Genomic DNA, 14934 nt, shown 5'->3' with positions numbered 1-14934 from the left:
GGTTTATGGGTTGGAGGATTTGGTCTTCACATTGGAGACCCACAAGAACAAAGCAGGGACTTTTATTCTGTTGCCTCTTGTATTTGTATAAATATATCTTGATTTATGTAAAAAGATTAATTTTCTTTGTCAGTGTAATCTGGGTTTCTGTTACAATAAAAAGTATACATTTAATCTCGTTTTGAATAGTTTTCTGTGCTTCTTGCTTCTCTTTTTAACAACAAAGAATCACATGGGTTTCACTACTATTTATTTATGTCAAAATATGGTTAGGTACAATGTATTGTGTTCATGTTGAATTGCAAATGACATTTTCTGCTATTTAAATGGGATACGCTTAATGTTAGGTGGTTCGGTGGGTAAGTTGTAATTACAGGAAGGTATTTTTCAATGTGAGTACAATGTAAAAAGCATGCATGTATGCAATAAGTTCATTGTATTTTGTTGGTAAACAAGGTGAATAAATGTTACCAACTTGAATCTGTTGTAAAATCTGCATGGGGAAATCATTCGCCCCATTTCCCAATCGCATGAATTCGTATAAAAAGGACTTAATTTTGCCTGTGAAAATTCACTGAACAGTAAATGTGTCATACCTGTGAGGTAAGAAGTATGATGGATACTATTATTTGTAAATACAAGAGGAACTGTTGAGAAAAGTAAAATGTGGTAAAGTCTGCTAAAATTTTACTCTGTGTAGCACCTTTCGCTCTGCAGAACCTTTTGAGGCTCCAAAATGTTGAGAATGGGTGGCTGAAGTTTATTTTTGAGATTTAGATTCCTGGCTATTTCAATCTGATTATAATCATTTGAGTGCCACATTTCGTATCACAGATTGTTTGTGAACATTTTGCAATGTTATACAGATTTGCAAAGAGAATGTTACTGAAAGATGGGGCATCAAAACAGGATCTGACAGCAACCTGTAAGCACAGAAAAAAGGAAAGCTAAAGAGCACATTTACATATGCTTTCAAAGCGCAGCAGAAAAGATAAACTGTTGAATTAAGAAGGCTGTTAGATTCTAAGGGTCAGAGAGAGTCTAAAAATGGAAAACTAAATTATGCCTGCTTTTGGCACATGAAATCTTTCACAGACATTCTAAGTCAACCTCAGAGAAAAATCTAAATAAATAAAAAATGGATATGACCCTTTTAATTCTTGCTCTCTTTCCATTTCACAAACTTTTCCCCAAGTTCCTCCTTGATCCTTTTATCTCTGACCAAATATGCCACTGTCTGCGCACACGTACACATACACCTGACGAATGCATATTTCCATAATTGTTTTGGGGTGATCCGATTTCTTGTACATTCTAGTTTTAAGCATTCCTCCCTGAAGATACAATGACCTTCTCTGCTCTGCAGAGGTGCGAGTGAAATTTGGGAATGGGGCTTAGAGTTCCCCTCCCCCCGGTTTGTCTCTACCCCAATGGTCTCGTCCCCAATCCCTTCAGAAGAAAGAACCAGTTCTTTCTCAAGACTCCTTGAAAATGTCCTTGACTTAAACCTTCCATCTTCCTGTGGCTTCATCTCTCTTTTTCTCCCATGTTGCAGCTTCCTTGGTTGTCTGTCTTCCAATTCTTGCAAACACATCTGGCATGCAATGGTATTTAGTAAATCTCATGGAAACATGTCCAGGTAAACTTACATCCCAAAATCAAAATAGATCAAAATAAATAATATATTGCATAAAGAAACAAAGTAATTTAGAACAATTAAGACTGTTTACAGTCTTTTAATGACAATTATTAGTATTTTCCCCTGAAATTCATTAATGCAGTAATGCGCTTTGATGGTTTACTTGTTTGCTTCTAATTCTCAAAGCTAATTATCTATATGTACTCAAAGCTAATTATCCTTAGACTCTCATTGCTGAAATGGAGTAAATGGATGAAAATCACTGTCCCAACTACACTGTAAAAAATGACCGTGAATTTCACCCAAAAATGAAAATTACGCCATAAATTACTCACCCTCAAGTCATCCTAGGTGTATATGACTTTCTTCTTTCAGACGAATCCAGTCGGAGTTATATAAAAAATTGTCTTTGATCTTTCAAGCTGTTTAATGCCCCTCAGCAGGTGTTGCATTCATCAGTCCAAAAGAAGTTAAATAAAAAGTGCCCATCCTTTTTAAAAAAAGTGTCTCACACGGCTCCGGGGGGTGAACAAAGGTAGCGAATCGATGCGTTTTTGTAAGAAAAATATCCATATTCAAAATGTAATAATCACTTTAATCTAGCTTGTGCCAACAGTTGTACACGGAAGCAGCTCCCGGTCGATGACGTATGAGTTCAGCGTTGTGCATGCGCCGGTGAGTCTCGTGAAAACCAACGTTTGTTAACAGGAGCAAAGGAAGCAAAGATTCCTTACTTTAGCAAAGGAAAACCAGTCTCCTCTTGGCTTATATCGAAATCCTCCGACATTCTTCTTTACAAATCCTCATTTTGTACTTCTAATAAGTGACCGTTGTTTTGTTTTGATCTCTCCCCTGCGCTTCCACGTTCGTCATTTCTGAGTATGCTTGCTACCATATTTTTTATGCTAAAAATGCGACAACCACAGCTGCCATTTTTTTTTGCAGTGTAGAATTTAGAATTACACCAATTAATTTCATCTCTATCTTCTTTCTTCTTCTTTTTCTAAAAAGATGTTCACACTTTTCTGATCAATCAGTTGAAAGTTTTTCTAAATTGACAAACAAGCAGCATTTCAAGATGTAGCCCAAAACAAATATAGAATAAATATGAATATGCTACCATTTAGATCGTAAAATTACGGTGACCGGGAGGGGACGTCTTTGGTTCACTTAGTTAGGCCACGACATAGGCTGTGTTTACACTTGGCATTACCATGCGATCACTGTGATCTGATCAAGCAGATCCAATCATCAGTCAATCAGAAGACATCCCCTCCCAGTCACTGTATAAAATAAATTTGCATCAAAGTAAGAACAAAAACAACAATATTTATAATGCATATTGATATTGTATTGATGAAATGTTCCAATAATGTATTTAATATTATTAAAAAGTAAAAAATTACTAGTATTTAAAATAAACATTCTGCATATCAGTTATCATAAATGTGTATATAATAACCAAATAGAATTGTTTGTCGTGCAAAAAATTACATTAGTAGATCTCTAGTCTGGACGCAATACTTGTACTAAAATTGACATTAAAAGTAGTACAATATATACTACCATGGTTTTATTTATTTATTCAGTAAGATTTTTGGGCAGTGTCAAAAATTAAGCTATTTTGTAGTCTCAAAAATGCTTTTTAAATGTCAAAAAGCTGTCAACATTTCAGAATCAAAAAAGAAAAAAAATTATGCTATTTTTTTATTTGATTCTGAAATGTTGACAGCCTTTTTTGACATTAAAAACGCATTTTTGAGGCTGCATCTAAAACCTATATGATCAAAATTGTTAATCTGTAAGAAACTGAAACAAGAAACTACTGTCAAATAGAAATAGTATTAATGATAGGTCCATATTACTAGGGCGGAAGAGTGAACAAGAGATCATGATTGTCCTTACTGTGGTAAGCTCTTCTGAATGCTTCAGCAAATTATATGTTGCTGCATGAAGTTTTCGGGGTCTATGATTGTCTGTCTTAGCTGCGTGTGTTTGCTCCAGGAGCCTTTATCTTTTGAGGAAGAACACAAAGCACATTCCTCAAGTGTCCCACCCAACCCCCATTCCAATCTTTGTCTTTAAAACAATGCCTGCCAGCCTCTCCTCTTACCATGCATCCCTTTGCAGGACAAAAGACAACAGTATGCACACTCCTCTCTTCCTTCACATATGGATTGATCATTTTCCTCAGTCATTACTCAAGCCAAAAATCTGAACATCCCAACTTTAACAGCTGTCCAGATTAAGCATCTTTGTGCAAGGTTGTGTTCTCAACTCTATACTAAAGCAATAAGCCACGAGAGGCCAGTGATTTTAACACAGTTAAGGGTTGTTGTTGTTGTTGTTGGGGTTGTCATAAAGCAAAATGAAGAATATGTACACGAAAAGGAATAGAAATTAGTATGTTTTAAATGTATGTGCCAAACTACATTTCAATGATTTTGATAATATTCCATTGACACTTACAGTTCAGATATTGTATCATTAAATTATAGACCAGGAAAAACACATTTCTAAAAGCCAGCATAGCCTTCCATTTTAAAATTGGAAGTTTGTGGCCCTATCTGTTAGTCAGTATGAACATTATGTCAATGCTAGCAAAATTTTGTACAAATCATTGATTAGTTAGGGTAGTTAGGTAACTCAGTAGATGTATTTGATAGTATGATAGTGAAGGATATGATTAAAGTGTAAAATAAATCATAAAAAAATCATAAGGTCCATTTACACTGTTTACAGAAGATACAAGCAGTGCTTATTGAGGTACTTTGCAGTCACACTGGTGGTTGGCAGTAGTTTGTTATTCATATCCTTATGATCATGGTATAAGAAATCACAGTCATAATTCTCTGAAATAATACATACAGGAACAAAGGGATATAACAGCACGAAGAAAACAAATTATGGAGGATATTTTATAAAAGTTATAAACATTGTGGCAAAACAAAAAACTGTATATCTTTGGAACACTAAGTGGTGCTGCCTTCCAACTTCTCATATACCTTGATGTTATGCTGTCAATGATCCCTACCAAATTTTGTGCCAATATGTCAAAGTATTTAAAAGATATAAATATTTACATCAAAGTCTCAAAATGGTACATGGGCATTTTGTCCACATCTGGCAATATTGCTATAAACACATTCAGCAGGACTCAAGGAACACATAGACAAACATTTCACAAGTTATAAGCAAAATATTTAAGATTTCATGACCTGTAGGTGGTGCTTTCATTCATTTTAGCAGGTATCTTCAAATCATAGTGCTAATGAAGCATACCTGAAACTAAAACATAAATTATAATTTCCAGGACAAAGCGTTCAAACTTTTTACCCAGAGAAATGTGAATATTTGAATTGATGGTAGCACTACAGAGTTGGTTTGAGAGACCTCAAAGTTGGCCTGAGTCATTCATAAAATGTCAACAAACACCATGTTCTTTATGTAATGACAGATATCGCTCTCAGTTTTTAAACCTTTTATATCGTTACTCCAAACTAAGCTAATCCATTTTATTTTCTAACCAAAATGTGGGTAATGACATGTAATTCTGCAACTGAAAAAGCATTCTCGTTGACAAATACTCTGAAGTGCCGTAATTTTGTTTTTTAAAGTCTCTTTGCTTTATTGGTCTGTTTTATAGGAGGTCATTCTCTTGTGTTTTGGTGTGTATTTAGTGTATACTTCTGTGTGTGACACTTGTCAGTGTTGACAGGGTGTGTATGTGACCTTTGTGTGAATGGCCATCCATTATAGAACGACGGGGAAGATAAGGACAGAGGTCTGTCCTACTAGAGAGCTGTGTGTGTGTGTGTGTGTGTGTGTGTGGGTGAACACTCAGCTCTTTATGTCTAGCCTTCATTCTTGTGTGCACTGAAGCATATGGGTAGAACTGACTTAGGTAGACCGGACGTAGATAAGAGTGATATAAAGCCAGACTCTTCATAAGGTGTGTGTGTGTGTGTGTGTGTGTGTTTGAATGGTCTGTGTATTATTAACATTCCATGCTTTAGGGGCATTCATTGGTCATTATGAGGGTTCAAAGAATGTTCCGGGTTGAAGCTTTGTGGACAGCATCTGTGACACTGCTGATTGACACAGAAAACTATTGCGACTTGATTTGTGTAAAATAAGGAGGAAAATCCACCATGTTACTAATGCATAGTCCCAAATGAATCCACTGAGAAAAGTTGTCCTACTTACAAAAAAAGATGATGTAGCAGAGCTGGGACATGCCTTCGAAGTCTCAAGCCACTCTGACGATTTTGCCAAAGACAGTTGAACAAAAGGGCCCTCAGCTATAACAGTGTGAGCTGAGTACTTGGGCCCCGAGATCCCCCAGAGCATGTAAACTTCAGCATACTAGTTGATGATTTTGTGATGAGGATGGCAAGAAAGAAATACCGTATAAGAAAGCTTGGCCTGAAAAGCAAGAGATTGTATTGTCACTTCCTAACTGTCCTAAAAATAGTTTTGGTTGGGCCTCCAAAAACATATGCTCAGGGGCCGGCCCTGCAATCTAGACAACTTTACAGCTCAAACAGCTCACATTATTACATGGTACGCATTATTAAAGTACAAGCTGCACATTTCTGCTTTTAAAATCTCCTGTACACTTGGCTGATAGTGTATTGAAGGCACATTATTATGACACAACTTTTCACAAACTGAGAGTTGAGTCAATTATTTTTTCAGTGGTAATGGACAGCATATCTCAGGCACTATAGCTAAGCTGCTATATCAAGTCATATCCATAACTCAAGGCCATAACCATGTCTTGAACATGACCAAACCAAGTATTTAAGAGATTTAAAGGTATCATCAGAAATGAAAATAAAACCTAGAATTTACTGTAAAGTAATCTATTCAAACCAACTCTGCAAATATTTTTGATGATAGCCTGTATTATCCATGGACACTTGTCATATTTCTGGGATTTTCCAAAGTGGAAGTCGTCATAGTTGGGTAAACTTATAACTGTATTGGTGAACTACAACAAATATCATTTTTGCATTCCTATTTAAACCAATAGCACAATTAAAAACCCATGATAGTATTTCTATGACTTTCCAAAAGAAGAAAACATATTGAGAGATTGATTACATTAGTCAGAAAAGAGAAAGATGTCAAAGACTTGTTGCCCTCACTCTCTATGGTGGTTACTAAGGTTATCTTTCCTTCTCTCCATCAATCTGTCCATGCCTCCCTCAGTCTGTGTACGGTTTAGTGTTTGCCGACCTCTATCATTCTTTCAATCAGTCTGTCTTTGCTTTAAAGCCCAGTCTATTTGTCCTCTTTCATATCACTCCATTTGTTTTTACTTCCTCAATCCGTGTTTCTTGTCCACACATCCACCTCATCAATCTGTTTTCCTGTCCTCCCTCTGTCCACCTGTGGTAATTCAGTCTGTTTTCCCTCTACTTTCCCACTGTCCCACTCTTCAGTAATTTCACCTGGCTGGAAGCCGTATGCTAATGAGAGGGTAATCAGAGGGATTTTGGGCCCCAGGCTTCTGCAGGCCCTCAGGGACCTGAGCTCGGTGGAAACTGCACAGTTAAGGCTCTCTTATTTAGCTTCACACACTGCCTCAGTCCCACAGTGAAGAATGTCATTGTCAGCTGACCTCTGATCCGGGCGTCTTTCCTGCAGATCAGCAAGTCTTAATGTGATTGTCTTGACTGCTCAGACTCGGCCCAGAGCCCTGCCCTGCTTAACCTGGGTGGGGGGTTGGTTTTAAACTCTGATACGGAATCAGCTTTAGCCAGTCTAAATACTTTTTATCCTTGTAAAGATAGCATAAAGACATCAACATACATCCCGTTAAGGGAAAAACCACAGTATGCAGGGTTAAGTACCCTCAAACAAACGCAAGAACACCCTCAGATTAAACCACAGAGCGGTGCAGTGACATTGCATTTTTATAGGCCAACCTAGAAGTTCACATCACCCTGGTTCCCTTGATAAAATCCCAATAGGATTTTTCCATTGGCTTTTGGATTGCAGAAAACAAGCTCTGTGACCAACAAAAGTTTGATTCTTACACATTTTGTTAATGGCAATCTTCACAAATTAACTGTTATAACCTTTGAAGCCCAAATACAATCAACAAAAGTAAAAAGCTAAATGCAGGCTATAAACAAACTGCATCATGGTCACATGACTTTATCACCACCAATAAGCTTCAATGCTTTAAAAACATTTTCCCTGAAAGTTTGAGTTAGAATGGTTAGCGTCAAGAGATTACCGTATTTTTACTTGTTAAACGTCCCTGACAATGATAGCTTTTGGACAAAAAAAAGAAAAGAAAAAGCAAACAGGTATAACAGACGTATTTTAGAAATGTAAAAAGTGAAAACTGCATCATGGTCACATGACTTTATCACCACCAATAAGCTTCAATGCTTTAAAAACATTTTCCCTGAAAGTTTGAGTTAGAATGGTTAGCACCGAGGTGGTTGGCGTCAAGAGATTACCGTATTTTTACTTGTTAAACGTCCCTGACAATGATAGCTTTTGGACAAAAAAAAAGAAAAAGCAAACAGGTATAACAGACGTATTTTAGAAATGTAAAAAGTGAAATATTTCAAGTTTACCACAGACCCAATTTCAAAGCCCATTGACAGCAATGTAACCAGAATTGCTAAAATGCCAATTAGTTTGCAGGTTCTAGGCAACAAAAGGTTACCTGCAGCACTTTATATAAACTTACTGGCGAAAGATTTGGGCCAGGTGTTCGTTGCCCATTTACGGACAGCTGCCTTCAGACACAGCACTCATTTATTGTATGGTGTTATGGAGTTGTGTACGCAACACTGCACCTCACGTATTATAGTACACACACAGAGAGAGACAGAGACAGAGACAAATGTCACGCACACATGAAATGAATTGCCACATGAATCAGGTCACCTTTTTTTGAAAGTTTGAGTTAGAATGGTTAGCACCGAGGTGGTTGGCGTCAAGAGATTACCGTATTTTTACTTGTTAAACGTCCCTGACAATGATAGCTTTTGGACAAAAAAAAGAAAAGAAAAAGCAAACAGGTATAACAGACGTATTTTAGAAATGTAAAAAGTGAAATATTTCAAGTTTACCACAGACCCAATTTCAAAGCCCATTGACAGCAATGTAACCAGAATTGCTAAAATGCCAATTAGTTTGCAGGTTCTAGGCAACAAAAGGTTACCTGCAGCACTTTATATAAACTTACTGGCGAAAGATTTGGGCCAGGTGTTCGTTGCCCATTTACGGACAGCTGCCTTCAGACACAGCACTCATGTTTATTGTATGGTGTTATAGAGTTGTGTACGCAACACTGCACCTCACGTATTATAGTACACACACAGAGAGAGACAGAGACCGAGACAAATGTCACGCACACATGAAATGAATTGCCACATGAATCAGGTCACCTTTTTTGAAACTAATACTTCCATTAATGTTCTTGTAATTGTTTAAGTTGTACTTTTTAAAAACAAAGTTCTGAAAACCACAGCTGTCGATTCAGAAGGTCCACAGATTTTTAGTGTAACACTATGACATGGCTCCAAAAACCCTCATTAGCTGACAGTTAACCATTAACCTAGTCCTAACCACCTCAGAAGAGCTTTAAACCATTGCCCCTCTCCCACCAGATTAAAGGAAACAGTTCCACATTTTTCTAGTAAAAATCTTTATTTGGTAAACAAGTGCACAGATAAAACTACGTACGGAATAAAAACCGTTCAAGTCCCTGCAATCACTTTTTTTCCTCATCTCCCCGGGGCTTTCGTAGCGGCTGCAGCACCTTTCTCTCCCGATTCACCCTCCTCTGCGGTTTTCTTTCCAGCTTTAACCACTGGTTCCTCAACTCCTTTTGATGCTTTTTTAGCTTTGCTCAGTTTGGGCTCAGTTCCACCCTCCCCTGCAGCATTCTTCGCCTTTGGCTTCTTAGCAGGAGCCACCTTTGAGGCAGTGCCATCTCTCTCAGGCATAGCATCCTAGGAGAACGGGAGGAACGATAGAAAGGGGGTGGGTGCGCATTTAGACTTCACAGCCGAGAGTGTCTGCTCATGTAGAAGGTGAAAATAAGACACAGAACTCACGTCTGCGGCCTCCTTTTTCTTTGTGGACTTCTCTTTGCTTTTTCCTTGGATGGATAATGGAAGAGAAAACCGAACATGGTAAAACTTGCCAAAAAGGCACGGTTATGCTCAACTAAAAAGAATCTACCATTTAAAAAAAAACAAAAAACACACCACCCCTCACCAGTAACTGCCATAACTATAATTTTGGTACAGACTAGACTTACAAATACTGAACAAGGGCTTTTAATGCCAAGGCTCATTTACACCAATAATGAATTATGAAGCTTAATGATTGGTTCATAAAAACTGCAGTCTTTTGATTAACATAACTGCAGTGCATATTTAAATGCAAGAACGTTTGATTGGCTGCAAATGCTCATCAACTAGAGAATGAAAAATTGCAAGGGATCCAATAAATAGCTTTCCACTGTATTAAGTAGCAAACAAAAGGAAAACAGCATTTCAATGCACTACTTAATTCCTTTGTTATTAGAAGTACACTAACAATATCCGGGGGAGTTGTTTTAAAGTCAATCCTACAATTAAGAAAACGGTGTATAAACTTTACCTTCACCCTTGGTTTTAGTTGCCTTAGCTTTAGATGCCTTCTGTACATTGGGATCAGCATTTTCCTTTGACTGCGCCTTAGCCTCCTTTGCTTTGGTCTTGAATAATGAATTATGAAGCTTAATGATTGGTTCATAAAAACTGCAGTCTTTTGATTAACATAACTGCAGTGCATATTTAAATGCAAGAACGTTTGATTGGCTGCAAATGCTCATCAACTAGAGAATGAAAAATTGCAAGGGATCCAATAAATAGCTTTCCACTGTATTAAGTAGCAAACAAAAGGAAAACAGCATTTCAATGCACTACTTAATTCCTTTGTTATTAGAAGTACACTAACAATATCCGGGGGAGTTGTTTTAAAGTCAATCCTACAATTAAGAAAACAGTGTATAAACTTTACCTTCACCCTTGGTTTTAGTTGCCTTAGCTTTAGATGCCTTCTGTACATTGGGATCAGCATTTTCCTTTGACTGCGCCTTAGCCTCCTTTGCAGCAATCTGAAAGAGACATGGTAACAATATCAGGAATAGAAATATATTAGAAACCCTAACAATGATTCATAAAAGGATGCCAGAAACTGGAAGTTACCCGGAAGCGTCCTTGGGCACCGGTTGTTGTTGACCCAGAATTTGCAGGTCTCACAAACACACCAGTCTCGATGCCTTTGTTCAGGGCTCGACGCACCATAAACTTCAGCCTTGTCTCATCCACGGTTGTGTACTTCTCTTTTATGTAACCCCGGATGGCCTGAGCCGAAACACCCTTTCTGGAATCCAGCTCTTTCAGAGCTTCTTTCACCATCTCCATCGTGGATGGGTGTGGAGAAACTTTACGTCCAGCGGTCTTACTGCTTGAACTTTCAGAAGCATCTGAACCAAGATTTAAAAGAAGTCATAAAGGGAAACAGAAATCATAACCTACTAAAACAAATCCTAATAGGAACATACAAGAATTAATTTAGGACTTGGCAAACCTCACGGAACTGCTTACAAACCTGTTTTTGTTTCAGTGGTTCCATTCTCAGACTCCTTTGGGATTGCAGCAGTTGGCTCTGCAGAAGCTTTTTTAGGAGGCATTTCAAAAACAAATGTGAGGCTACTAAACTAAAAACAAACTTAAGTCACTGCAGCATGAGTCCAACTCGCGTGTGTGTCTGTTTTATTAACAGAAAGCACCCTCTGTTGTTGTCTGTCACCTGTTCATCATTACGTCGTTTGTCCCCAATTAATTAGCCACATTAACTTGATTGGTTGAGAATATGTCTGCTGTTTCCTTTCCAAGTGTTCTGCTTGTGTACCTTGTCAAAAATGTTCTAGAAGAGTTTTAACATGACAGATCCTTTGATTCTAATGTGTATTTTCTGTGGAATGTTAATACTTTAGGTTTTATTTGTTAACATTACATTGCGAAAGTTAATAAACATGAGCTAGCAAAGAACAATACAGCAATTATTAATCTTAATTAATGGTCATTTGAATATTTGCTAATGTTTTCTTTTAATCAAAAGTTGTATCTCAACACTAGTTAATACATAATAAATAGGCTAACTATTTCAAATAGGCTAACTCATTAACAAAATGCTGTAAAACTATAGCTCATTGTTAGTTCAGATCAGCAATGTTAACAAATTAGACCTTATTGTAAAGTATTACTCCAGGAATTCTAACATATTACATAATGCATATTTATCCATCTTCCTGGATTATCTTATTTATGGTCCTAGAGTTGATAACAATTTATGATACATTTGCAAAATAAAGAAATTCCTAGGAAAGTATGCCGTTTGTATATTTGTCAATCAGTTATTTATTTATTTATTTATATTTTCATAAAGTTGGTAAAAGATACGATATGTAATGTGCATGTGTCTTCGGGAAGAACATTATTTTGGTTGTGCTTTGGCTCTCCTCCATGTCTGAGCAATTAATAACAAATAAATAAGTTTTTTTCGTGTTTTTACAACAGGTAATTCTCCTGTGGGCTGTTTCATAAAACAAATTTACCAAATAAGCCAGGTTTATTTCAATTAGTCTGATTTATTGCCAGTTGATTTGGTTCAAAATAAGTCAGACTAACGGAAATAAGCCTGGCTTGTTTTATGAAACATGCCCCTGAGGTTTGACGTTTTGATGATCCATGGCCAATTTTCCTCATTCGTTGTGACAACAAACTTTCACCTTCACACTACTCACAACCGGAGCTACTTTAATCTGTGTATGACACGCAAGAACGAGTGATGTATGTATGCAATTTCCCGCGAAATCCATCCTCATAGCTCTGAAATATAAATCAGTATCGGTTATCAAAGTGTATTTGGTTAAAGACATAGTTTGGAAGATAGGTTTTTGCACTCTGTCATAACATTTTGTTTATGTATATAATAATAGGCTTGCGTGTAAAAAAAACATGCACAGACAAATCCAAATTAAACCCTGCGGCTCATGACGACACATTGATGTCCTAAGACACGAAACGATCGGTTTGTGCCAGAAACCGAACAGTATTTATATAATTTTTTACCTCTAATACACCACTATGTCCAACTGTCTTTGTGCGCGCGGTATGTACGCGCTCTGGCGTAGTTTACATTTAAAGTCTGGACAAGTCAACACTAATTGCTGAAAGTCAGAGCAAGTGCATGTTTGAATTTTCACAGATTTCATAGAAAATCGCATGGTGTTTGTATGATTCGATCCAGTGGGAATATATTAAATATGTTTGACAATTTTGAGCTGATTTTAGAAAACATTGTTTTCATTTGTCATGAATCTGCTAATAAGAAGTCACATGTTTCTATGTTTCTTGTGTTCGGAATGACTTCAAAGTGTGGTATTGTGTGGTCCTCGTTCAATTCGGGGCTGTTAACAGTACACCATTTTTAAGTAAAATGGAAAACGTTATGGGTTTTGGCCATTAATTTAAATGACAATGATAATTTAAATTTAAATGACTTTTGAAAACGGATTTTAAAAGTGCAAGTTTTTGAAAATATTACCGTTGTCATCTCTGTGTAAACTACAATGCTGCAAATTTGTGAAACGCGTGACATCATGCATATGACTTGTTCAGTCTATAGGTGTAACGGTCTGTGTCGATGAACATGCACACGAAGATGAAGGCTTACAGTCTTTAATATGTCCACACAGGTTAATCCAGAATGGGAAGGCTGGTGACACATACACAATGTTAACTTAAGACCCGACAAACTCAAACTGCACAGACACCAATTTAAATAGACAGACCAAACAATGTTAATTAATAAGACACAGCTGAACCTAATGACAAAATAAAATCACCGCACAGATGGTGGACTGAGGGTGAGATGAGGGGCTGCCAGGAGACAGCGGTGGTGATGGTGAGGACTAATGCAGAGGTGGTGGGAGAGGGAGGCTGGGCGGGAGTTCACCAGGAGCACCAGTGACAGGGGAACGACTTCTGTGGTCGTTGTCATACAGGCAGACAGATCAGGGCAGACAGACAGTTCAGGGCAAACAGACAGATGGTTCATAAATGACAGGCAGATGATGACGGAAGACTGGGTACTTCAGAAAAAAAAGTCTCCCGAGTCCTGCCTTAGCTCACCCTCAGTGGTGGTGCAGTGGGTGGGGCATTCCTCCATTCCCACGCGCTCCACTGTCGCGTGCATTAAAGCCAGCTCTCGCACCTGGTCAGTTTCTTTATGAGGCTCTGGCTCCAGGGCGATCCTCAGCTCTGTCACTCTCGTTGGCAATGGTTCGTCAGTCGCGGCGGGCGCTGGCTCTCCGTCTGCAGTGGGCTCAGGCTGATGCTCCGCACAGCGGGGTGATTGCTGGCTGGGCTCGTGGTCCGGAGTGGGGCTGGTGTCGTCATCTGCTGATCCCACTATCAAGGATGATCCACATGACACCAGCACCCACCCGATGTAGTCCGCGAAACTCACTCGAAGACCTTCCCCGGACAAGTGCTGTACGTACAAGAGCAGTCACCTGGGAAGGTGGTCATATGTACTAGACCGAGGAATTCCTCCAAGTGTTCCTCGAGGGAGTGGTTCCACTGCTCCAGGCAAAGCAGGTTAACGGTGGCGAAATAATCCATGAATAAAAGAAACAAAACAGACTGTTCAAAAAACAAAAATGAAACAAAAACACAAACACGCCACTTTCACTTGTTAGGTCGGGTCTTCTGTAATGGTTTGTGTCGATGAACACGCACACACATGAAGATGAAGGCTTATAGTCTTTAATAAGTCCACACAGGTTAATCCAGAATGAGAAGGCTGGTGACACATACACAATGTTAACTTAAGACCCAACAAACTCAAACTGCACAGACACCAATTTAAATAGACAGACCAAACAAGGATAATTAATAAGACACAGCTGAACCTAATGACGAAATCAAATCAATAACCATGACAACGGTGAAAAAAAGCAAACTTGAGAGTCCAGTCTAACAGAACTCTGACAATAGGCACATAATGTTTCTTTACAAAGTGTCAACTACTGACCTTCTTGTCATTTTCGCATATCTGTGTGACAATGTTGTCACCCGTGTGCGAAACATTTAAAAAAACCATTTTTAGTACAATCTCCGTTGTGTAAATGTACCCTTAGTGTACCCATTTTTTCAAGTGTGACTATTTAAAAAGTTAGCAAGTGAATGATGCCCACTTTTATG

General features: G+C 38.0%; 1 protein-coding gene across 2 annotated transcripts; it reads right to left on the bottom strand.

The window, feature by feature from the left end:
* Positions 1-9297: 9297 nt before the first annotated feature.
* h1m (linker histone H1M) lies at positions 9298-11422 on the bottom strand. 2 transcript variants are annotated; one of them, XM_016244494.1, is made up of 6 exons: positions 11273-11422; positions 10867-11147; positions 10768-10775; positions 10277-10377; positions 9727-9770; positions 9298-9621 (listed from the first exon to the last, which is right to left on the bottom strand). In XM_016244494.1, the coding sequence occupies exons 1-6, from the start codon at positions 11352-11354 to the stop codon at positions 9394-9396; spliced, it is 744 nt and encodes a 247-aa protein (XP_016099980.1). In that variant the 5' UTR covers positions 11355-11422; the 3' UTR covers positions 9298-9393. The 2 variants fall into 2 exon arrangements, with proteins under 2 accessions (XP_016099980.1, XP_016099981.1); XM_016244495.1 differs by lacking the exon at positions 10277-10377 and having other exon boundaries at positions 10679-10775.
* Between the last annotated feature and the right edge of the window lie 3512 nt (positions 11423-14934).

This window comes from Sinocyclocheilus grahami, unplaced genomic scaffold (assembly GCF_001515645.1).
Source record: "Sinocyclocheilus grahami isolate Dianchi unplaced genomic scaffold, SAMN03320097.WGS_v1.1 scaffold720.1, whole genome shotgun sequence".
Taxonomy (NCBI): Eukaryota; Metazoa; Chordata; class Actinopteri; order Cypriniformes; family Cyprinidae; genus Sinocyclocheilus; species Sinocyclocheilus grahami.
This window is presented reverse-complemented; position numbering and strand designations above follow the sequence as displayed.